Raw genomic sequence first — 26,958 nt, forward strand, 5'->3', positions numbered from 1 at the left:
TATATATATATATATATATTTGATTGATTAAGCCAGCAGAATAGGTTCAAATAATTCAAATATTGCATGATAAAGTCCTAAGTCTACCCCAACATAAATATTCTTAAGCTACGTACAGACTCTCGTCACCTTGTGTGTATGCAGCACCCACAACTAGTAGCACATAACAATTACATCACCTAGGGGATGGTTTCTCCCTTACAAGATTAGATAGGAGACTTACCTCGCTCCGTAGTTCCACAGCCGGCTCCAATGTCACTCTAACACCTCAAACCGATGCCCGTCGATCCAAAGCTACTAAAACAATGTGCAGACCAATAAGAATATACTCTAATACTCATAATTAATCAATTTATAATATTTTCCAACTCCGCTCGAAAAGCCACCAAAGTCCACCCTCGGGCCCCCATGCCGGATTCCAAAATTTTTTCGAAGATAAACTTTACCCATGCCATCACGTACTCAAATATATGATTTATTCCTAATTCTATTTCCAAATCGTAGTCAAAATTCAAAAATACTAATTTCTAGATTTTCTACCAACACCCCAAATTTCTACTAATTTCCATGCTTAAACCCATATATAAACCATGTATTTAACTCACAATATACGGGAATTACTTACTGTTACATCCCGTACTTTAATATTAGGATAAGTCGTAGTAATCCATATGAGCTTGAAGGGATTAAGATAATTCATGAGGTTATAAAGGATTTGTGACTATGTTGTTACAAGACCCCGTAAGTTTAACAACCTTGATACCGTTAGATACATTATGGTATTCACTTTGAGCGGAACATTTACTGTAGGAAAATGTTTAAAGAGTATGATTTTATATAGTTATTAATATTACTACTTTCGAAATTGCTTTAAATTATACACATAATATAAGAAAGTTTATGAGATTTTCTTTATTATAAAGATAGAAATTATTTTCTCACAAGAAAATAAGGTTATCTTTTTACTATTTTAACAATTAAGCGTACGAGAATTTTTACTCTTTATATGAGATTAGGAAAATTATAAGTTGAGAAAATATATGTATTTTTACATGGATGTTTTAATAGAATAATAGTGTATGTATTTATTTTTTTATGGTACCACATGACCATGATAGTAGAGTACATAAAGTGTGTTAAAAGTAAGTAGTATTTTAAGTAATTTGAGGTAATTCTTAATTATGCGGGTAAATTAATAATTATCTAAAATGGTTAGGATAAGAACATCACAATCACGTGGCAATGATATGTGATATATTAAAGTGACTCTTAAATGCATTTGATAAGGTTGCAATATGTAGTGAGTTAGACAATAAAAAAAATGTATCTTGCGGCAATTGATTCTAGACTTGCTGACAACTGATTCTATATAACATTATTCAATCTTAAAGATAATTTTACACAAAAATCTAATAACTAATTGTCCAAGTTATAGCCATAGTTAAAAAGCAAATGCTTTCTAAAGAAATACCAATGAATCCCTGCTAAATGATACACCATTTTCTACCAGGTAAATTATTTTGTGGGAGGTCCTTGTACATCTTTTAAAGTGCTGCATAAATAGCAATTTCATGAAGGCTTTGATTTGTTCTAGTTATAAGGATTTGGCGCCTGTTATTTTCACCATTTTATCATGTCTCCCTCAACAGGAAAAATGATGAACAAGACAACCACCTTTAATCTCGAAGTGATAATCAATTTATTTATGACATCAATGATCCTAATGGGTGAGTCCATCAAATGAATGGAGAAAAGTAGTTACGAAGAATTAAAAAAATTGTACCTTGAGGTTATGATTTAAAGCTACTTTCCTTTTGATTATCATGCTAGGAGGGTGACCTTTGAGAGTGTTAGATCGTTTCTTGAGTTTTGCTGAAAAAGTTGTGCGAGTGTTTGAGAAAAGCTTAGATGTTGTTCAAGAGGAGGTTGTTGATACGAGTACTGAAGCTTACAGGTATGCTAAGATTAATCCTTCTTTCTTTTGGCATGATCCATACGACACAAGCGAAACGAGCAAATGCACAACTTTCATAAATTACTCTATTCGTTGAAATGCTAGAGATGTATATATTCTTATTTTTCCATGTGTCATATTATTCTATCATCTATTCTCGGGTCTCAAAAATACGTAAGTTGGTAAAGTTTATTTCATGATATTAATTAGAGGCATAATGGTCTTATGACGTACCGAGAGATTTTATTAACGTATTTCATATGCATTTCATGCATCTATACATGCGCATTGACCCATGACCAGATGGTGTTATATACGCGTATATATATGTATATGGGATATGGAAAAAGTTATGGCGTTATAAACGCACCATCACCTGATCAGCTGATATACGTTGATAATTCTGCCCACAGTAGCCGAGATGATATGATGGGATGCCCTCAGAGGCTTGATGATATTACCGAACACATATACCTATGCACGGCATGGCATTCATACGCATATGCATGACACTATAAGTATTAAATGATATATAGAGTTATCCAGACTTATAGGTTGAGTCATGTACTCCATGTTTCTTTCATGTCCTTTATACATTGATTTACATGCCTTACGTACTCGGTACATTATTCGTACTGACGTCCTTTTATTGTGGAAGCTACGTTCATGCCTGCAGGTATAAGTAATCAATTTGACGAGCCCTCATAGTAGACGAGGTTAGCATTCAGCGAAGGATCGGTAAGACTCCACCTCATTCGGAGTGCAGCCGAGTCTATGAGTCATCGTGGCAGAGTTTTGCTATAGACTTATGGGTAGGCCGATGTCCTGTCCCATTTTATGTCAAATAATCTCAGAGGCTTTGTGGACACAGGTTTATTATGTACAGTATGTCAGAAGCCTTGATGGCCCATATATATTCATGTTTTATGGAAGATGGTTCATTGATATAACATTTTCCCACTTACAATTGTACATTACGACTTGTGGCCATGCTAGCCCATGATAGTTACAACAGGAATGAATGAGTTACAGAGTGGTTCGCTCGGGCCACTACGGTACCGGGTGCCAGCCACGCCTCCCCAGGTTTGGGGCGTGACACTTAACTTGATATGGATGATGAAAATATCCCCTCCAAGAGCTCCAAAAACCGCCCAACCAAATAAAACTGTGAGAGAAATGGGCTAAGTCTTGGATTAAAAACACCCCACAGCCCAGTGACCTTTTCCTATCTACAGTCAATTAGCCGTTTCTACGTCTTTGCACCTGCGGAAAATCCATCGCAGGTGCGGATCCAGCTCAAGCTAGCATCCCTCGCTTATGCGCCCCAGGTAGCGTATCTGCGCTTCCGCTTTTGCGTACCACAAGTGCTTCTGCGCTTACGCACCTGCGTGACCTTGCCCGCTTCTGCGGCCGAGGCCTTCTTGGCCAACCTCTGCTTCTGCGACTCCTCTCCGTATCTGCGGCTTCGCAGGTGTAGAATTTCCCTCTCACTTTCGCTCCCAGACTTCCTTCACGAAAATCGCACATGCGATAAACCCTATGCACCTGCGTGATCGCACCTACGGCCACTCCTTCCACAGGTGTGATGACAGCAAACTTCAGCAGCAACAACATGCCCTAAATTTCAAGTTTCAATCCGTTTTCCATCCGTTTCAAACTCGAGGCCCTCGGGAACCCATCCAAACATACCAACACATCCCCAAAATAGAATTAGTCAAAGCCTCACTATGAATCGACGATCGAACCTTTCTTTAAATTTTCAAACATTCAAACTTCAACGAACGCGTCTGAATCGTATCAAAACACTCCGAAATGATGCCAAACTTTACGTACAAGTCATAAATCACAATACGAACCTATTCCAAGATTCGGAATCCCAAACGGACATCGATAATATCAAAGTCCACTTCGAACCAAACGTAAGGAATTCTTAAACTTTAAAAATGCCAGTTTTTCGTAATAAGCACTGAACTGCTCCCGTGCCACCCGATACTCAACCCGAATATACTCCCAAGTCCAAAATTATCATACGAACCTATTGGAACCTTCAAATACCCATTTCGAGGTCGTTTACTCAAAAGTCAAACCTTAATCAACTCTTCCCACTTAAAGTTTCTGAATTTAGAATTTTCTTTCCAAATCAACTCCGAACTTCCCGAGATTTGATTACGACTACGCGTACAAGTCATAAAATATGAAGTGAAGCTACTCAAAGACTCAAACCTCTAAGTGATGTGCTAGAGCTCAAAACGACCGATCAAATAGTTACAAATAATATTTTGTCTAAACAATTAGTTTGGTGCTGTAATTTATGACTTCTGGCATTACATTTAACTCTAGTTTTCAATGCTTTGTTGGTAGTGATAGCTGGATGCCATGGTATGACCTAGGTGGTACCTTATTTTGGGGTTATTATATGGCATTCATGTGTCAATTTAACTGTAACTTGACAGTTAACTTTTGCTAGCAATGTTAATGGTAATATAAACTATTTTAGTTTGTTTTCTTGTTGCAACTTATATTATTGGTAGTGTAGTTATTTGAATAAGCACAAGTTCATTTATGTAGTTTGAATAGCAGTTAACATGTGTGATTCATTTTTATATCGGAACAAGTTCATGAAGGTCAAATCATATTAACCAACAAAAATATGTGAACACAAAGAGCAATCAAAATATACAATCTGGAAAGTAGAAATCCAATTAGCCAACAGAAAAAGAGATAGTACACTGCTTCCACTTAAGTTTACCATACATGATAACTTAACAAAATACAAATTAGATTACACCAACTAGTTATCATTTATATTCATTATTTGCAATTAAGCCAGCAAATAAGACCCAAGATATCATAGTAAAGATCTTCATCCTCAAGACTTTGGTTTCCAATTTCCTTGAGTTGGTCATTTCCCAGCGATTTGCAGCCTCCAGTTCTTCAATTTTTTCCTTCAATACGCCCCTTTCTAGATAAATAGCATCCAATGTAGACTCCAAAATGCTTGTTTTGGTGCATTCAACCTCATTTAATGCCTCCAATGCTTCCAATTTTTCCTTCAATTTCAGCCTTTCAATTTTGACAACCTCCACTTGTGCTTTCAACTTACAAATAATTATTATAGCTCTGTCTAGCAACACTTCATCAGCCCATTCAAAATAATCACACGATTTTTTTTGAAACACAAAATCATACAACATGTTATAAGTAAAATTTTCGAAAATGAAAACCAAAAATTATCATAAACTTATTATATATAGAATATAAGATATTAACCTCAGGTTTACGACATTTGTAGAATCTCCTACCGGCGTTCCAAAGAGTGTAAGCCATGAGGTAGAGTGTCGTCCATCCGCATTTCATGTCCTACTCGATACATTCTTGAGACGAAAAACTCCCTTCTGACATTGTAACTCCCTATTCGTGAAAATTATGCACAAACAAGAAAGAAAGTAGAGATGATCACAGACAGAGTAAATCGCTTCAAATGAGGAAAAACCTAGCTTTGGAGAGGAAATAAACGATTGCATCCTTTTAGGGGGAATGAGGGGTTAACGGGTTGGGGCTGGTTAGGTTATTTAAGATTGTAACACGTGTCTCTCTAAAAGGGTCCGTTAATGTTGAGGGTAAGAATATTAAAATAGATAACGTTAGGGATTAATAATGAATGAAAGTATAACGAGAGTATTAATAACTTATTATCTATATCTATATATTATTAAAAGGAGAGGATAAAGCCCTCTCCTTAAGCCAAGTGGCTGCATAAAAAAAAAGCCGCATGGCATAATTAGTTACTAATTAGTTTTTTAGTTAATAATTAGTTATTAGTTATTATATTTGAATTTAAATATCTATAAAAACGAAAATAATAAAAAATAAAAAACTAACATATATATATATATATATATATATATATATATATATTGGTTACTTTATTTTAATTAATAAATACAGATATCTCATAATTAGTTATGATAAAAAAATCGAAAATATAAATATATAAAAAATAACTACACATTCACATTGGGTGGGAGTAGTTTCAAGTTGGAGTGTTAAAATTATTTTAAAAAAAAAACAAAAAAAAAGAAAAATAAAATTAACTATAATAAAAAACGAAAAAAGAAGAAGAAAAACTACCCATTCAAATCGGTGAGTAGTTTCAAGTTGGAGTTTTAAAATAAATAAATGAAATTAAAAAAATAAAAATTACCATTTCAAATTGGGGAGTAGTTTCTTTCTAATATTCTATATTCTATATATCTTCTATATATTATTAAAAGGAGAGGATAAAGCCCTCTCCTTAAGCCAAGTGGCAGCAAAAAAAAAGCCACATGGCATAATTAGTTACTAATTAGTTTTTTAGTTAATAATTAGTTATTAGTTATTATATTTGAATTTAAATATCTATAAAAACGAAAATAATAAAAAATAAAAAACTAACACATATATATATATATATATATATATATATATATATATATTGGTTACTTTATTTTAATTAATAAATATAGATATCTCATAATTAGTTATAATTAAAATCAAAAATATAAATACATATAAAAAATAACTACACATTCAAATTGGATGGGAGTAGTTTCAAGTTGGAGTGTTAAAATTATTTTTAAATAAAAAATTAAAAAAAAAGAAAAATAAAATTAACTATTATAAAAAAACGAAAAAAGAAGAAGAAAAACTTAGTTATAATAAAAAATCGGAAATATAAATATATAAAAAATAACTACACATTCAAATTGGGTGGGAGTAGTTTCAAGTTGGAGTGTTAAAATTATTTTAAAATAAAAAAAACTAAAAAAAAAAAGAAAAATAAAAAATTAACTATAATAAAAAACGAAATAAGAAGAAGAAATACTACCCAATCAAATCGGTGAGTAGTTTCAAGTTGGAGTTTTGAAATAAAAAAAAATAAAAATTACCATTTCAAATTGGGGAGTAGTTTCAAGTTGGAGTTTATAATTATTTTAAAATAAAAAAACAAAATAAAGCAATAAAAAACTTTTGATTCAAATTATGGAGTAGTTCCTTTCTAATATTCTATATTCTTTTTTTGGTATCTTCTATATATTATTAAAAGGAGAGAATAAAGCCCTCTCCTTATGCCAAGTGGTAGCCTAGAAAAAAACCTTATGGAATAATTAGTTAATAACAAAGAAATTATCTATTATCTATATCTTATTAAAAGAAGAGGATAAAGCCCTCTCCTTAAACCAAGTGGCAGCATAAAAAAAGCCACATGGCATAACTAGTTACTAAAACATGGGGGAGAGTTAGTTTAGGTTAGTTAATTTCTTTATTTTATTTTTTAAAATCATTTTCTTTTTTATTTTTTGAAATAAAATATATATCTATTCATTAAAATTCAAACAATATATTGAGAAAAATATAATAAAATTTAAAATAAAAAATATATATTTTCAAGAGTAATAAAATTATATATCTTCTATTATATTACAAAAAATAGCAGACAAAAATATTAAACAAGTAATATGCTAATAATCTATCTATATATTATTAAAAGTCAAAGAAAAAGGCACCACATTAATACAAGTGGTAGCCTAGATAAAAGTCACATGACATAATTAGTTAATAACAAAAAAACTATTTATTGAAAATTAACAAAGAAATTAACGACTCAAATATCGGTGAGGGTTGGGTATATGATATTGACAAATAAAATGACAATTAAAATTTATTAAAATAATACGGTCTAATAATATCAAACAAAAATAATTATAATTTAATTTTTTTAATATTGATCGCGCATCGCGCGGGTACGAGTAGTGGTATCCATAATAGAGAGACACAATGGGTCCTTTTCCGCAAAAAAAAGATCCTATGCGTTCAGACAGTTGGAAGGAAATCTTCGTAGTTATCGAATTGAATACTCCAATCAATTGAATTACTTTTTGTAATTTACCATCGAGACCCCATTAGTACAGCTCCACCTGGTATACATCAGGGCAAAACCGTCCTATAATTCCTTAAATATAACCCGATCTTTTTTATCCCTGATAAGCCTTCACCCAATCGAAGAAAAATTCAGCCGAAAACGAAGCAACTGAACTCCACTCGCCGCCGCAGTTTACCGTTACGAGAAAACTCTCCCTCGAAACCGTCGTCAGTTCATCGGATGAAAGAAAGAGAAAAGAGAAAACCTTTGAATGCGTAAGTGGTTTCTCCAATGGCTGCTGCTGCATCTTCGCCTGCCCTAAGTAACCACAGTACCGACAGCGCTCCGGCACCGGCGTCCTCCACCGCCGCGCCCACCGTAACCGCTGCCGTCGTGTCCAGTCATCCGTCCATAAACGCATCGAAGAATCTTCGAGGGCTTAATAAACCTAAGTGCATAAAGTGCGGCAATGTTGCTCGCTCAAGGTGATGTTTTTATTCCATTGATGAAATTGAGCTTTAGAAACCCTAATTTCCAGTTTCTTATATGGCTTCATAACTTATTAATTATATTAGTGGTAGTGGAACAAGATATTAAAGTAGTAATTGAAAAGTTGGTTTTGATAGACGGGACTAAATTTTGAATAGTTAAATGATTTCGAATTTTTGAAATTTGTACAGCTTGTTAGAATAATTTTATTTGTGGAATGGTGTCAAACGATTTAGAATGTTTCAAAGCGGAAAGAGTGTCATATAAATTTAAACGCATGGAGTATGGATGTGCTATTAGTAGACAAATTAACACAACTGCCATTTATTTTGTGGGGGGGTGGGGGGGGGGGGGGTGGGGTAATTTGTTTGGGCTTTTGTTTGACTTCAACTTCTTTGTTCAAGTGAACCGTTTGGGTCAGTCCCTCTTGACGTAATTCGCGCTTTCAGATTGCATATACTTAACAACTAGCTTTAGGCTAGAAGAATGCTGAAATGGAGTGGCGGAGTGGAATTTAGTATTTGATTCAGTCGCAGCTCGTCAAGCTTGAAAGAGAAAGGAAGAAACTTGGTGCACGATTGAGAAGAAATATTGAATTTATGCACGCTTTATTTAGGCCCATTAATTGTATGTTGAAACAATTACATTAGTGCTTTGTATTTGAAATATACGCTGATTGTTGTGCTACCTTAAACGCTCAATCATTTGGTTTGTTTACTTGGAGAATCCCAAACAAAGGAATCCAAGCAATTCCCGGTTACAAAGCTTCTCAACATGTAATTTAAATATTTTTTTAAAAATCTTTTATCAAAATTCCATTTCATCTCCATTGATTGTACAAAATGAGCTAGAGCTTTTACACAGTGGCTTTGTGATGGTGACCTTATACTGCTAGTATGAGAAGTGCTAAGCTTGGATGAGCCTGCAGTCTTAACCTTCTTGCAGAAAAGAGGCCGAAAATTTTGAGTTAGACAATCTGCTGTTGCATTGGCCAATTATTGATGACTTCACTAGTAGGTGGAAATTTAGACTTTAGAGGGTTCTCTAGGTTTTCTGGAAGACTGTTTTTAGTCTGGGTGAAGCAATTTATGGTTTTGCTCAGAAAAAATAAGTTTCAAATAGGGGGAGCACAGCTGTAAGATACTCGTAGGAAAATCAAATTTATTTGGTGTGACTATCTAAATTTTATTTATATGATCTTTGAGGACAGAATTGTTTGCCACAAAGACATTTTATTTTGGATTTTAGCTGGATAGGTTATAATTTTAGCCTGTCAGAGATCAATTTGGATTTTAGCTTCCTCTTATTAACAACACTGCACATTACTTATTTGCTTTTGTATATAACAGTATCACTTATTTCTTAGTCATCATATTTTACTTGTCAAACGAAAAGATGGTTTTCTGATGAGTTTTTCCCTCCTTCTCCCCTTTTGTTCTGGTATATTTGGAGTTTTGTGAAAGTAAGGAAGGTACTTTTTGGTTTGGGAAACATTTTCACATAGTGTCAACAACAACAACAACAACAACAAACCCAGTGCAATCCCACGTGTGGGGTCTGGGAAGGGTAGTGTGTACACATAGCTTACCCCTACCTTATGAAGGAAGAGAGGTTGTTTCCGATATACAGTTCATATAGTGTCACTATTCTAGAAATAACGCCGAAAAGGAAAAGCATTAATAGACACATTATTTTTGTAAAAAAGAATGAAATGAAACTATGAAAGGAAATCACTGGATCAACTTTTTGTTGGAGCCCACCGAAGGTATATGTTTCTATTAACAGAAACAAAAAGCGAAATATTACTTGCATTATCAATTGCTTAAATTCAAAGACAGGTTATAATCATGTAACATTTTAATGGGTGAATTAACAAAATATATTGTTTTTCCATCCAATTAAATCCTTAAAAGCTCTCGACTTCAGTAGCATAGAATAAGTACGTGTACAGTTTGCAACTTTGCATGTTTTATTTACTCTCAACTTATTATATCTGTTAAGCAGAAGTACTGACTAGAGTTTGAAAGGCTCGATGTATATGCTCACATTAGACTTTCGCAGGTCACAACCATCATGGTGTAAGTATGACAATTTTATTCTTTTGGTTTATTGAAAAAATAAATACTCTAAAAGATTCTGAAAGGCTCGGATTTGGATCTCCAGCCTGTTTAGTTGACTGGAAGTAAAAGAAAATGAACAAATGTTAAAGTTAAGCTCTCTAATCAAATGATCATACAAAACGTGGATCTTCTTTTCATACTTAAGTTTGAATAATAGGTATCAAAGTTTAAGTACCACTTTTTACTTCTATAAAATATTAAAAAGAAGTTCGACTATACTTTTTCTTCATTTTGAGTTTTCTCCTCCCCTTCTCGATGGCAGTTCTTTTTATCAAGAACTGGTGAATTCTCTTTAGCTATCTAGTATGTGCAAAGTAAAATAACGATTTGCTTCTTTAGGGGAATGTGATTCCTTTTTCCCTTCACTTTTTGATGGCTAGCTGTTCTAAAAGAGGTGATGAGAATTCTTTTCGTCAAGAGCTTGTGTGGTTCTTTAGCTATCTACTAGTACTTGCAGTTAGGGGTGTGCATAAAATCCGAAAAACTGAATTCCGAACCGAACCGAATTAATTTGGTATTTCGGTTTTGGTTTTTTCGGTATTTCGGTTTATTTCGGTACAGAAATTACTGTATTTCGGTAGTTCGGTACGGTATACGGTATTAGGTTTTTGGTATTCCGGTATACCGAAATATTTTAGTCCAAGCCCAACTTTATTTTTATTTTTTAGCCCAATAACCTTAAGCCCACACCCCAAAAGTCCAAAACCCCTAATTCCCTAAGGCTTAGAGGCAGACAAGAAAGGGCATATGGTATATACCGCTGTTGTGTGATTGAACTGTACAAAAAAGAAGTGGCAGGGAAGATTTTGGTAAATTGTTTAGGCTCGTAAAATGCAGCCAGTGATGTTACTGGAAATAATTATTGATCAACTTCTTGGAATAAGTTTGTAGTCTTGACATTTACATGTAATGATCTGTTGAGATGACCAACCAACATGAAACTGTTTATATGCCTTTTGAACTAACGCGCAAACTCCTCAATGTTTAGGGAAGTGAATATTCACAGTTTGTGTAATCAGCATGTGTTGCAGGTTACTTATCTTAGATTCTTAGTAGTGTAATGACAAAACGTCCCTACAAGTTCTCATACAACAGGTGCGATACCGAAACCGTACCGAATCGTACCGAACCAAACAAGAAAATACCGAACCGTACCGAACTACTTTGGTACAGTATTTGGTATGCACAATTGATATACCGAATACCGAATACCGAAGTACCGAAGTACCGAACCGTAATTCATAAATACCGTACCGAAGTACCGAGCGCCCACCCCTACTTGCAGTGTAAACTAAGAAGTGACTTATTTAAGTATTAAGGAGGAGCTACTTCTGCTCGATCACCCGTTCGATTTTACATTCACAAGGCAAAGACTTTTTGATGAAGCGGCAGTCTTGGGGGGTAATAATTTATAAAGAATAAATAAATTATATAGCGATTATTCCGCAATTGAGAAGGGACTACTCTTTCGCCTCCTTTCACTTTTGCTAACTGTTTTTACTTTTTTATGGAAAATAAAGACAGTGATGATTAAATTTAAATCTCTCTCTCTTAAAAGCAGGGAAAAGTTATATTCTGCATGAGTTTTGAAGCCGTTACAAGTCAAAACCAAGACTTGTCGTCATTCGACCCTTAAGTTGTCTTACATTAATGACAGAATCTGGCACGATATACTCGATATTAGCACCCGGATTGTCAAAACTCGACGTAAGAGAAGTTCATTAACTAATTAATCAAAAAAGGAATAGTTCATTAACTATCATTTGCCATTGTGATACATCCCTCAGGGTAGTTTTAGTGCATGGTGGCTTTAAATGGAGAAAATAGTCTTACATCTTATGTATCTATTTCCCCTCTTTCCTCCTCTATTCCTCCGCCCCTCTCTCTATCCGTGTCAGAGGACTTTTAAAGAAACAGCGTAAGAAAGAAATGGAGGAAGATATAATTGGTGATGCAGACAGGTGATTCTGTCTAAGCTTCAGATAGAAGTACAACATCACCTTTTACTATTCTCATATCATTCTATCAGATATTCGGTCATCTTATCTTTTATTTTGAAGACCGAAATCTTCAACTGTACCTGAAGTTTCTGTCTTGCATGATCTACGAAACTATCTGAAGTTACCCTCGTGATTTAAGTTGATCAAATAATTAAAGTAGCATAACTATACCTCATTGATCTCATTCTCGTGTCAAAACTTGTTTGGAATTCCTTTAATATACTTAACTTACTTTAAGTTTTTATCCTTTTTTCTTTTCTAAAAGAGATTTTATCCTATTTTCTCTCTTTCGTGCTTGTTTATACATTTCTTTTCCCCGCTTTCCCTCTCTTCAAAGTTAGTCTATCTAATGGGTGAGAATCAAATGTGCAGGTGTCCGTTCCAGTCATGTAAAAGCTGCTGTGCGAAAGCGCAAAATCCCTGTCATATACATGGTATGATCAGCTTAAATTTTTTCATGGCTGCTGACAGTATTCCTCAATTCCAGTTGTTAACGAATTGTACATATGCCATTTTGTTACATACCAGTGAAGAAATTGTTCTTTGCCATAAGTAATATCGCCTTAACTTCACGGTATTTTCTAATTTATATGTACTTTATTCTTGTCCTAGAGGCTTCAATAGATTCTTTTTTTGTTTATCCAATATATGCTATGATGAAGTTTAACATCTAAAGATAGTCACAGTACTTCATGTGATTTATTTCTGGCTTTAAAAGTTGAAAGAGTATCTTCAAAATTGGACTAGAGGCCTGGTATGTAAAGGCTTCCCCATTTAGATTACTTGTGAGTTATTGCTGCACGGAGAATCTTTGAAACTGGTTACCAGGAGTCCCAGATGCTTGCTGGATTATTTATTCGTTTATCAGATGTTAGTTGTGAGTAGTAGAGAAACATGCCAACATGTGTAGATAGGAATAAAATTTGGCACCAGGAAGGGTAGGATATTTGTATGAGAGGTAGTGGAGTACCTGATACCAGGCCATAGTCTTTGTGAATCATGGGTTCATGGTTTGAGCATCTTTAAGTGTTTTCTGCGTTAGAGGAATTGTCGCAAGCCAAAAGAGAAAAGGACGCGTGGTGTCTCTGCCACAATTCATCATACTGTTAACCCTGTGTTGACATTTGGTGTAAACTTTGTTTTGACATCATTACGATGTTGCATGGTAATGAGCTGCATTTGGATTTTTTGACGTTTAACCAATAAGTAGACTTTTCAACTGCCCGGTTCTGAAAATGTTGGAAGAATCAAATATTTAGAAGTCATCGGATGAAAGAGACTGATAGCAGGGACTTTAACACATCTTCTGTAAGGCAATTTCTTGGTTCTTAGAAGCTAATGCTAAAAAACTGACTGATGTACTACTGTGATACCGTCACTCCTTTGTTGTGCTAAAGATGATGTCTCCTTGATTTGATCTTGTGCAGTTCTGAAAGGTGGTTCAACTCTTCCAGATAAGTTACCATCTTCTGGGTCCCCTGTGGTAGACCAGCAGTCCACTGAAGTATCTCACCCGGGGTAAGTTTTACTCAAGTATGTATCACTACGTTTATGTATGATAGCTTTAGTGATGAACAGTTAGACTGTCTAATCATCGATGATGTAAAGAGTACATTACAAACATAAGCTGTAGTCAGTTAGCCCTCATAAGAAATGCGCTTCTAGCTGCTTTTTATCTGGCGTTTTGAAATGACCTCTTCTGCATTTGCATTGCATGTTCTTGGCACTCAAATTTTAATTTTCTATTTGATTGTTGTGTTACCCTCTGTGGAATAATCTGGGGAAATACTAGGGTTCTGTTCACGTGCATTTTCATATATCTTTGCATTCCCCCACACGCAGATCTATTATTCATTAGACAGAATGGATTGGTGATTACTGAGCTTCTTGCTCTTTATTTAGATCTGTATTAACTTCTATTTCCTTTTCTCAAGGAGCTCGCACAGAGGAGCAGCTTCACTTCGTCAACTCTCCACCAATTTTGCACAGTTCAATAATTTGCAGACCCCACTCAGATCGAGGAAGCCACTGACCAGAAAGGTATGTGGAGTTCTCGTGTTTTCTCCATGAGCTTATACTTTATTTTTTAGTTCTAAAGGTTAACCTTATTAATAAACTACAGGATGCCCAACTCATTAACGAGTGGAGGTTTATGAAGTTAAAGGAATACAGGGACAGCAATATTGCAGCTGAAAATGAAGCTTTTGATCGCTACATGCAAAATGTTGGTCTATTAGAGGAGGTTTTTGCAGTGAATTCTGCAGAGGATGAGAAGAATGAGGATGGTTCAACAGGAGATGATAATGAGGCAACGGTAAACCGGTTGAAGTTACAGCTTAGATCAGATCCAACTAGAATAGAGAATACCAGGAAGAGGATGCAATATATTGTTGATCAGGGATTGAGGAAGCTTAGGAAGTTGGACTCAGGTGACAATGCTACTGACCTTAGTGATCTAGATGCACTTGGCAAAAAGAAAAAGGCCAAGAGCGCTGAAGCTGAGTGGGTTGTGTCATTCACTGATCTTATCGACAAGTTGAATAAAGCTCGAAATGAGGAAGACCTGAAAGCTTGCTGGGAGATGAAGTCCCAACTGTTTAATCAAAATAAAAAAGAAAAGCAAGCAGAGTCTGATGATGCAGAGGCATCCATTGAGCAGAGTTCAAAAGCTAGTGTCATGCCAACAATGCCATCGGGTAATTCTCCACCTAAGTGGTTTAGCACATCCACCATTGATGATGAAGAACTTCGTCGGCTTAATGCACAGTTTGATTCACTTGAGGATATAGAAGAATTGTAACTTAAAACAATCTTTAGGTCGGATTGTAATTCGTGTAGTATGTTAGATAGGGGTCCGATTTCGTGATCCGATTTATATGATTCTGAATCTAGTAGGACTAACCTTTCATGTTGTTATATAGCGACTTGTGAACGGTTGATAAGTTATAGTGCCTGGTGCCAAGCTAATGGAGGCTCATTTAACGGCGTTGGTTGGAATTACCACCTATCTTGTTGGTTTTGGTCAAGTTTTAGGTTGCTGTTTTATTTGGGGGAAGCGCACAATAGCGGTTGTTTTACCCTTATTCAAAGAATAGCCGAAAATTACAATGTTTTTAAAGTTTAGCCTTATAATCAACATTTGACCGTCAGTTTTGAGGTTGGAAGCGCGAGACCTTCGGGTTCGAAGTTAAGGCTCTGCAGCAGCGTGAGCAATTCGAAGTTTTCTAAAGCTGGTTAAAGTTTAAATAGTCTTTAGAAACTGGATATCTTTTAAATAGGGGTGCTTAAATGGCTATGTGGTGTCATTTCTACCTTTAATTTCATGCTAACTGGACCGAGCTGAAGCTTAGCCCATATATGAAAGTCCAACTCAATTAAGTGTTGACCCTTCTGGGGCTATTCCCAAAAAAAGAATTAACCTAAATAGCCGTCCACACAACCACTTAAACTAAAATTAGTCGATGAAGGTATAATATATACATAATTTATATATTATATGTGTATAATTGTGTATAGTCAATGTATAATCTATGTATATGGCTAGAAAAATTAAGCTGCAAATGTGGCCGACTATTTGTGTAAAGATCCCTTGCCAAAATCTAGCAGGCCTTAGCAACTCTATGTCTCAATATGAACAGAATTGGGGTCTGAACAAATGTGTTGAGGGCCTAGTTTCTGTTCTGCGGTTTAGATTTACACGAGTGATCACTTATTAGATCTTATTGTCACTAATAACATTATTCTTTTTGTTTATTTCATAAATAACAGAATTTTTTTATTTTATTTTTTAGCATATTTCAAATATATGCACAGATTTAAAAGATAAACAAATTCCCCAAATGATATGTTTTTGGAGACTTTATTTTGTTTTTGAAATTCTTTATGAACTAAATACTTTTTTCTAAGATTCAGATGGATCCCCTTGTTGATCAACTAGTTTTTTTTTATTATCATGTTCTCGAATTTTATTTTCTTGTCGTCTGCTTTACTTTAGGTTTTTTAAATAATCGAATATAGACTATTTTTTTTTTTTTTGAATTTCTGCACCAAATTTGGTTTTTAATATACTTTTAACATTTCCAAGAGCAACTCTTCTTCTTGCACTAATTCATAAGATGCTTTGTTATTTAAATGATAAGTCAATTGAGCATCAGTGCCATATTCTAAGCCTTAAAGTTGGTCAGACATCGACCTAATCTGCAACATGACGTGTACAGAAACAGTGCGTGGTCACATAGAAATTGAAGATAAGAAATTCGAATTTGGCAAAACTTACAGGAAAAAAATGTATACTATTTTTTAAGGAGACAATGAATTGACAAGTACGAATTGATATTAGATTCATGAAAAAGCACAGAAATATGTGAAAGAAAAAATGGGAGATGTGATTTTACTGATAATATTAATTTTAGATAGGTTCTTGATTTCAGAGCGACATGTTCGAACAGTAGAATGCCAGTGATGCTTGCATTAGAGTAGACTGCCTACATCATATCCTTAGAGTGCGATTCTTCTCAGGACCCTGCGTGAATACTAGATGCTTGGTGCACCAAACTGCCTTTTATTTATTTACTGATAAGGAAATTTCCCAACAGTAACTCTCTTGATCTAAATAGCATTTTGATCAGATTCAGACCCATGACCATACAAAAAATAATAGAGAAATGGATTTCTGATACAAAATACGAAAAATAATAATAATGAGATAGTGGTAGAATCCCAATATGTTCCTCCAAATCATGTGCCCTAAAAAAGTGAGTGGGCAGTCATAAATCTCAATCCTTGGAACAACCAAACAAATAAAAAGGTCCATCTTCCTTTGTTTTCATCGAACTCATATTTCCATAAATTAGTCCAAAGGAGTGGATAGAAAATTAAAGAAAAAGATTAAAGAGAAAGTAAGGAATCCCATACAAAAATCTCATTATGACAAAGAAGTTTCACATTATTGAAACAATGTCCTCAAAATCATCGAGATTTGTTTGGTTGCTTGTTAGATAGCTTAATTGCTTCAATTATTCTTGGAAAAATTATATAATGTAGTTGTTCTAAAAAGTAATAATCGGTAAAATATATATTTTTTGTATATTATATATAAGTATACATATATTTTATATTTAATATATATATTTTTTGTATATTGACTAATAAATATAATTATTTTTGATCGACTAGCTTCGATATGTAACTGTTGGGTTTTGTATTAATAACAAAAGTGGTGTGAATGGAAAATGGTGGGAAAAGAAATGGAGGGAAGTGAAATTTTGAATTAGTTCACTTTACTCACTTTGTCCCTTATTGGAAGAAGGAAAGAAAATCTTTGTGTATATATATAGAAGCTCATCTTCTAGCTCTTAAAGAGTTAAGAAGAAGTAGTGCCTCGCGCCATCGTCGTTGCTCGGCTTCGGCTTCGATCATTTTTGCGCATTGGAAGATCGCGAAACGTTCCATTCAATAGCTGAAGAGACACCTTTGAAGTGCCGCTATCACAGAATAGTTATTCCGTTCTATCTTGGGAGGAATTAATCCGCAACCTTGGGCATTGTGAGGGATTAAATTCCTTAAGGAAACACAAGAAACTTGTGGGCTCGGAATTTATTTCTGCTTTCGTTTTTAAACTAACGTTTCTAGTTTTTTGGTTTTTTGAATACAGAGTTATAACAGTAACTTAGACCATTATTCTTCCGTGTACTTCTAGTTCGTACACCACTTTTTTTGGTGGAAGTCTCATCTTTCTATGCCAATTTCCCTCCTTGAAACATGGCTATCAAATGCTTTCAATTTTCAAAGGTTATGAACATCTCAACATCACCTTTTGCTTCTTTTTTTTTTTCCTGGATTTAAGTTATATATATTGTTAGTGTAAAGAATTTTTGTATTATCAGTAATTTAATCGGTTATAATAAATTATTATCTTATTTTATAAATTTACATATTATGCTTACTATAAAAAATTATTTGTTGCCATAAATTAACTTAACCTAATGATGTAAAGAATCTATATACTGTCAGTATACAAAATTTGAACTCTTTCTTCTCTAGTTCATTTTTAAATAAAATAATATTTCACCATTATCATGGCCAAGTGCTTCAAACTATAAACTCTTTCATCTTAATCATAATGATTCTTTCCTTCCCCATTACCATTCAGTAATTCGGATAAATTACTTAGCCCACAAAAATGCTGTTATGTAGATATCTATATTTTCCGTTCACTTTTACTTGTCCTATATACCAAAAAATACATTTTCACTTTTACTTGTTAATTTTAGCAAATCAAGAGAAAATCAATTTTTTTTTTCTATTTTACCCGTATAATTAACTACTCATTCGCCAAATCATTTCCCAAAATATCTTAAAATGCAATCATTATTATGGGTGTTATGATAAGATATGTATTTCATTTATCATTTCTTAAGGAACATGCCATATCCATTGTTAACAAGTAAAAGTGAAGGGAGGAGTATCTTTTTAAAGCAACACCTGATCATCAAACCCTATAGAACAAGTGATTATAATATAACATGCTTTTTATGTGGAGCCTTTTCTTGATAGGAATTTGTTTAATTAGTCTAACTACATTAGTTAAGTACTGAAGACTACACGGGAGAGCAACTATTATTAATTATGGTGGCGATAAGTCTGAACTATGCAAACTCTAATTATTATGATCACCGATTATTTTTAAATAAGAAGATGCATAACCTAATATTTGTCAATGGTGATCTAGCTATAAACCCACTGCATATATATATATATATATATATATATATATATATATATATATATATATTTTAAAGGACAAAAGAAAAAAAAAGATGATGTGACAAATAATTAAAATAAAGAACGGGAAGAATGGGGAAGGAGGTTTCATAGTTATGGCAATTGTCTGATTATTCTTCACTTTTAGAAAAGTTAGGGCATGTGTATTTTGAAGTGAAGAATCATGTCTGAATATAATTATGGAGTTTGTACAATTTTGGAGTGAATGAATTGATAGCTCTTTAAAGAGCTAGCGGTTCTTGGTATGGAACTATGGACTAGAATGGTAAAAATTTTAATATCGAGTATTTACATTATTTCGATTTTCCTTTAATGATATGACGATGAATATTACTTAATTATAGTTAAACAATTTCTATTACAAATAAAGATATTTTTTTTTTTTGGGTAATTTCAGCTGGTCATCTGCTAGGTTTATGGTACCTTTTGCCTTGTCGCGTCCTGCTACACCAGGGTTAGAGGGGCGGAGCCAAGATTTTAATTTTATGAATTTTGAATTTTAAGACAACGATTTCAAGTACTAAAAATAGAATTCTAAATCTAATATTTATACATATTTAATAAATTTCTTAAAATAAATATACTGTTTGAGCAAAAGCCGCGGGACGTAGGTCCGCTGCTGCCCATCACATGTGATTCACTTCTGTTTGAACATGGATCACCTAATTTCTTCCATTTGGGCAAACTTTATTACTTTGACCTTATTGATCAATAGTATTTTTCTTACAAGGTTAAAAGTGAAGGAAATATGTAGTAGCTAGGTGTATTTCAACATCATTTGGTTCTTTTTTAAAACTACATATATATTTAATATATAATTAACTACTACATATATATTACATAATACAGATTATCCGGAACTTGTCTAATAAAATTAGTTTCTTCAGAAGTCTCGTAAGTAAACTTAAATTTTTATATTCAGGGTTCGAACCTGAGATATCTGATCCTATCCATCCCGCCACAACCATGTTCGTACATAGCCATGATTAAACGCACATGATATGCTTGATTTAAATTGTGAATAGAATCTATGATTATTCAGAAAGAAATGATACAAATGTTCACTGATCCTGTCCATTAGCGTAAGGTTTGGGGCCTCTAGATCTATAGTAGACACAACAAATTTTGTCGAACCCACTGTATTTACTTGGACATAATGTGTGTGTGAAAAATAAATAAATATAGGTACAAGTAAAGAATACAATTCATAGGTTTTAAAATTTTAATTTGTTACTATATAATTCATAGATTTACATGCTTGTGAGTTTCCCAGAGGCATCATTTGACTAAACCAAAAAGAAAATTAGAGTATAAAGAATTAAAGAGAAAGAAGATAATGTACATGTGACAGGAAGTTGGGAGAAGGATTTAATAAAATACCCTTTAGCCACCCAAGAAAGTTAACACACAATGAAAATATTAACTATTAAATTAATACCACACATAATTGAAGAGGGAATATAATGAAAGATTTCTAATAAAGTTAAGAATTACCTATATTGAGTCATACACTTCTTAAAATTCAATTTGCATTTGATTAATTGTTTAGTTAAAGATGGATAATAAGGAAAATACACAAGAGAAAAAGAAGTGATTGGAAATGGGAATATGTGCCAAAGAAAGATATAATTAAGTCGAATAGAGCAAGCATAAATAATTATGCCACCAAACGAAGGGATTGTGAGGTAGGGAAACTAGGTCAAGAGTATTTAAAGGAGGCAACAAAGCAAAGCAACGTGGATGCAAAGGAAAGAAAAACAGTGACATCCATTTTTGCAGTATTGGGTTGGGGGGGGGGGGGAGGGGGGGGGAGGAGAGTAGTGTGATGGGTAGTGCTAATTAAGAGATGACTTTGGTAGCTCATTTCTTAATAAAACTTAAATTTTTATACTATCAAGGATCGCTTGGTTGGTCACATGTTTTAGCACTGGAATCAGCCACTAATACTTGCATCACGATAGACTGCTTATATTATACTCTCTTAGGGTGCGGCCTCACTTCGGACACTGCGTAAACGCGGAACGCATCGTGCACTGGGCTGCCCTTTTTGAAGGATCGTTTGGTTGGTGAATTGGTCATATCGGCATCACAATAACAAGATTATAATATGGGGATTAAATAATAACGAATTACTTAGTAGGTATACTTTTATTGCTAGATATTTGGTAAAATGAGTATACTAGAAATAATATAAAACTTGTGCTTGATTTTACACTGGATAAGTTGGTATAAATCTTATTTCTAATTTCAACCTTAGATTTTTTAAAGATTTTGGGAGAAGAAAATTGGAGGACATTAGGTCATTTTGGTATTTTAACCCTGGATTAAAGATTGTTACTCGCGTTGAAGGTGGTATAAAAATAATACAATAATTATAATATAACAAATTTCGCCATTGCTAACCATGAAATTTAATATGCAACCAAATACGAGATAAAACAATTCATATGTCAACCAAAATTATTATCCTACATCCCACGTACCAAACCAGTCATGGATAGTACATCAATGCACGGCAGTTAAACTCTTTTTAATAATATTAGTTGAGGTGGGGAGAGAGATGAATGATGAGAAAATATGTGATAGTTTTATGTTTGTTTGGATTCTTGGAGATGGAGTTTGAATTGACCCTACTCCACTCAAAAGAAAAAAAGTTATTAAATAAAAGTAAGAAGAATTAACCAAAACATTCGTTCACTCAATAACTTAAACTAGAAATAGTCAGTAAATATACAATATACGTACTTATAATACCGATTAGAAAAAATAAACAGTAAATTCGACTGACTATTTGTATAAAGATCCCATTAAACAATATAAATTCTTCTCTCATTGTGCGCTTCTCCATCATTTTGATGTCTATCACACTTCGACTTTGTTCATAACCTTTTACTTGAAGTTTACTCCTCATTTTATAGGTTAATAGAAAAAAGGAAGAATTTAGAAGAATTTTCTGATTGTTTATTCATCCGTTCACTGTACATGTGTATATATACAAAGCAAAGAGAATAAAATCTGTTATTCCTATCATACGTGTCTTAATGCTATTGCTCTATGTATAACAAACAAGGAATATGTAAATAAGAATACAACAAATTCTGATATCTATAAGTTTCTCACACTCTTCTCACGTACGTGTGAAGAATTCTCTAGAATTTAGTATTAGTTGCTTGCCAGGTGTCTTTTCTTCAACACAGATGGATGGCTCTGATTTGTTTAATCTCATCAAAGATGAAGGGCTCAGATTCCTTTGATTAAGCAAAGATAAAATGGTCTGATTATTCTTGGATGTATCGAGATTGAACTTCCAAACTCTCTGTTGTCTTTCTTCTTCTTGTCTCTCTAATTCATCTCTGTTTGGTAAATCTATATATGCCTTAGAGAAATTAGAGAAGCTGATTCCAACATCCCCCTGCAAGTTGGAGGGGGACGAAGTGACACCCAACTTGCCGATGATAGATGTGTGAGCAGAGCCCGACAAGGGTTTGGTAAAGACGTCGGCGAGCTGGTTATGTGACGGTATATAAGAGAGAGAGATGATTCCGGCTAGAAACTGTTGCCGGACAAAGTGACAGTCCAGCTCCATGTGCTTTGTACGCTCATGAAAAACTGGATTTTTGGCGATATGGATGGCTGCCTGACTATCAGAGTGCAGAGGTATCGGCAAAGATGAAGGAACAGAGAAATCTTCAAGTAAGCGAACCAACCAGGTAACCTCTGCAACTACCCGTCGCATTGATCTGTACTCCGCCTCAGCTGAGGATAAGGAAACTAAAGGCTGTTTCTTTGATTTCCAGGATACCGGCGAACCTCCAAGACTGACGTAGAATCCACTAATTAATCGACGAGTGTCAGGACATCTTCCCCAATCGGAGTCACAAAAGGCGACAAGATGAAGCGATGGATCAGGGTTCATGAGCAATCCCATTCCTGGGTCAGAGAGAAGGTACCGCAAACAATGAAAAGCTGCATCCAAATGGGGTTGACGAGGCGACTGCATATATTGACTCAGATGCTGAACCGCGAAAGACAAACAGGTCGAGTGTTAGTTAGAAAGTTCAATTTCCCCAAAAGTGTACGGTAAATGGTTGGATCCGGAATCAAGGCACCTTGTTCAGCTCGAAGATGTAGACTGGGATCAATTGGTGAGGATGCAGGCTTAAGATTGCTCACTTCAAACTCTGTTAACAAATCTAAGGTAAATTTCTTTTGAGTCAAAATTAAACTAGATGGTTCCCGAATAATTTCCATACCTAGAAAGTAGTGAGCATGACCTAGGTCCTTAATTTTGAACTCAGAATCAAGAAACTCCTTTAATTGAAACTGCTCTAAGTGATCATCCCCTGTTACTAAAATATCGTCGACATAAACCGCAACTATAGTGATCCTTCCTTCAGATTTTTTTGAAAAATAAAGAGTAGTCATTTAGAGAATGTGAATACCCTTTGAAATTTAAAGCTGCTGTGAGCCTGGCATACCATTGCCGTGAAGCTTGTCGTAGATCATATAAAAATTTCCTCAAAAGACAAGCATGATTGGGGGATGGAGAGTTCAACCCTGCTAGAAATTTCATAAATACCTCTTCTTGCAAATCTCCATGCAAGAAGGCGTTGTTTATATCCAGTTGAAACAATTCCCAGTTCTTCTTTACTGCTATGGCAAGAAGACACCTTATAGTAGTCATTTTTACCACCGGTGAAAATGTCTCGGTGAAATCTATACCTTCTTTTTGAGTGTCCCCTCGTATGACCAACCTTGCCTTGTATCTCTCCAAAGTACCATCAGACCTATACTTAACTTTGTATGCCCATTTGCAAGGTAAAGCCTCTTCCCAACAGGTAAAGAAACCACTTCCCAGGTTTTGTTAGCCTCTAAGGCTTCACGTTCTTTGGCCATAGCCTCTTGCCACCCTGGGTGAAGTGCTGCTTGGGAATAGGATGTAGGTTCTGTGATATAGGTAATGGATTGAGTAAGGATTGGTTGGTAGGTGACAAAGCAGAAAAAGGTAACACAGTAGGTTGGGTAGGAGCAGAGAAGCATGAGGAAGTGAGATTAGTTAAAAAGACTGAATTGCAAACATAGTCTTTGAGATACTCAGGATTTCTGTGAGGTTTGGATGATCTTCTGAGTTCAGGTGCTGATATATTATTTGGTGAAGAGGGAATTCTGATTGGGGAAGGATGAGAGGGTGCAACATGAGTTGATATATGAGAAGGTGATGGAGAGATGTGAGTAGGGTCCCTTGAAGTAAGAACTTGAGGTACTGGGTTGGTAGATTCTTTAGTCAGGTTATCTGTGAAATGTGAAGTCTGAAAAGGAAAGAGAGACTCACATTGCTGTGTAGAGGAAAAGGGAAAACTGATTCATGAAATTTAACATCCCTAGAAACAAAGACCTTCATACTTTCTAGATTCAAGAGTTTGTATCCTTTCTTCCCTTGAGGATAACCCAAAAATACACATGGTACAGACCTTGGATCAAGTTTGGATCTGTGAGGGGATAGAGTACAAGCATAGGCTAGACATCCAAAACTTTTTAGAGTATGATATGAGGGTGGAGTTCCATATAAGACTTCATAGGGAGTTTTGAGCTTGAGAACCTTGGAGGGAAATCTATTAATCAGATAGGTGGCAGTTAGAAGACATTCTCCCCAAAAGGGAATAGGAAGTTTGGACTGATATAAGGGTGGAGTTCCATATTCTCTTCCTAACCAGCTAAAATCAAATCTTTCCGTATTCATTAATGAACCCAACGATCACCTCGAATCCAACACCACTCTGGTGATATGATACCTCAATACAAGTCTAAACCACATCTTGCATAATACACGCACCAATAAGAAACGATCTGAACACATTCAAATCATAACAAATGACTCAAACGAAAGAGCTGTACCTCAAGTTCATCAATACCATTACAATGCAAGGCTGAGACCCCGTTTCACATCATAGAAATAGAATGCCTGAATCTACCCCGAAAGGTCATAACTCTCGTAGCCTCGCTACAATGCGCGATCCTATCCCAATACTGTTACACATGAAGCGCCTCAAGACTCTGTGAATCAAAATTCAACAGCCACACACAATTGATGCCTGATACTAATGCAATTCATCACACCCACGGTGAAACAGATAACACACGACACGCAACCTGATAGGCCATACCCAACACTCTATTTTACCGAGCGACACGCAATTACTCTTCCCGCTCGACCTCCACTATGAATCCCCTAATAGAACTGCACCACGTGTGCCCATAACCAGCAAATCATACGCCTCACATCACAGAAAAAGTAACTCCTAGATCTCCTCAGCTCACTAACAAATTCAATAACGATCGAATTAACCTGTCCCTCAACAATTCAACTTGGGACTAACCAAGCTAACTCAAGCTACATACGTAGCCACGCTGGCCTGCCAACAAACTCAATACTAAAGAAGTCCGAAGCTGCTCTTTCCATTACTATAACCCCTGCCAGAGCTGTACGATACGGTGTCCGGCACCGATTAAGTACCGAAATCCACAATCTCACCCGGCGATATGTCCGGCCACAAGAAATGCATCCGAACAGTCCCTCAATACTGGAACTGAATCGATGGTAGAAGCCTCTGCACTGGCATCCGCCACGAAGGCCCAATCAAGAACATCAATCCTTTCCAGCCATCCGCTGGTCCTTGAAATATAAACCATTCTACTAGAACATAGTCTAATGCACCTTGCCACGCAGCCTGTGGCATTTTCCGACATAGCCCATAATGCAATAGTTCAAAATCTTCCAACACTAATAGAACCCGTCTGAATTCCAACATCACAACATAGCCTGTACATCAGAACTCCATATAACACACAAATCATCATACCTGGTCCCAGCTTCAACCGTGCGAATACATGCACACATTTGATACTCCTTCATGCCACGACAGATACTCAATATTTACCTGTGCTACCGAGCAAACTCGAATACCACCAGTGGACCCAACAAGAACATGCCGCACTACTGCCGAAATATAATAGGTTTAATCACATTACCTTTTTTTGAGACATATACTCTCATCAAATCACTTCCACTTAGCAATCTCATTTTCCCCAATCATCCGAAGATCATTTATCTAATCACTTAGGAGGAAATCACCACACATCCCATGCTCTGCATGACATACACAGGTCTTGTTCAAATTCTTACAATGCTGACACGACGGATGAGACTTGTACACATTCATAACTACTACCGAAACAACATTTCATTAGTTCTATACTCTTGGCAAGAACTATCACCTCATTCTGAGCCAAACAATGGTCTTAGCTCTTTAATTTTACTTCACATACTCAGATTGCACTGATCTCAAATTCAATGATCTCGTCTTACCCAGTACGAACTGTTCGGGCAATAAGCCACTCCAGACATAATTATAAGTCGTATATGATGCCCCAAGCGCCGATAGGCTACCGATACGAACGCGGTACAAAAGAAAACGAACTCTGAAAGGAACTACCTAACTCATGCACTACTATGTGCTCTCCATAGAAAAACTAAGAAGCAAGGCATACAAAAATAGCATATAGAAACCATGCTCAACTATCATACTGTTGCAGCGCGCAACCCGATCCAAATAACACACTCATGGCGGCGTGCCACCCGATCCACACATGATCTCGCATAACGGAGATACACGTCGAGCCAAACTCTGCTCACTTATAAACCAAAATACC

General features: G+C 35.2%; 1 protein-coding gene across 1 annotated transcript; it reads left to right on the forward strand.

Annotated features, from left to right (window-relative positions):
* Window positions 1-7,961: 7,961 nt before the first annotated feature.
* LOC109218403 lies at window positions 7,962-15,491 on the forward strand. The gene is made up of 5 exons (XM_019382768.1): window positions 7,962-8,341; window positions 12,838-12,899; window positions 13,893-13,983; window positions 14,400-14,505; window positions 14,588-15,491. The coding sequence occupies exons 1-5, from the start codon at window positions 8,148-8,150 to the stop codon at window positions 15,263-15,265; spliced, it is 1,131 nt and encodes a 376-aa protein (XP_019238313.1). The 5' UTR covers window positions 7,962-8,147; the 3' UTR covers window positions 15,266-15,491.
* Window positions 15,492-26,958: the final 11,467 nt, after the last annotated feature.

Source organism: Nicotiana attenuata, unplaced genomic scaffold (genome assembly GCF_001879085.1).
Source record: "Nicotiana attenuata strain UT unplaced genomic scaffold, NIATTr2, whole genome shotgun sequence".
NCBI lineage: Eukaryota > Viridiplantae > Streptophyta > Magnoliopsida > Solanales > Solanaceae > Nicotiana > Nicotiana attenuata.

Excerpts from the sequence above, each read along its gene's own strand:
- LOC109218403 (XM_019382768.1), top strand. The coding sequence starts at position 8,148 with ATGGCTGCTGCTGCATCTTCGCCTGCCCTAAGTAACCACAGTACCGAC. Across the intron at positions 8,342-12,837 it reads GGCAATGTTGCTCGCTCAAG|GTGTCCGTTCCAGTCATGTA; the intron begins GTGATGTTTTTA and ends TCAAATGTGCAG. Across the intron at positions 13,984-14,399 it reads ACTGAAGTATCTCACCCGGG|GAGCTCGCACAGAGGAGCAG; the intron begins GTAAGTTTTACT and ends CCTTTTCTCAAG.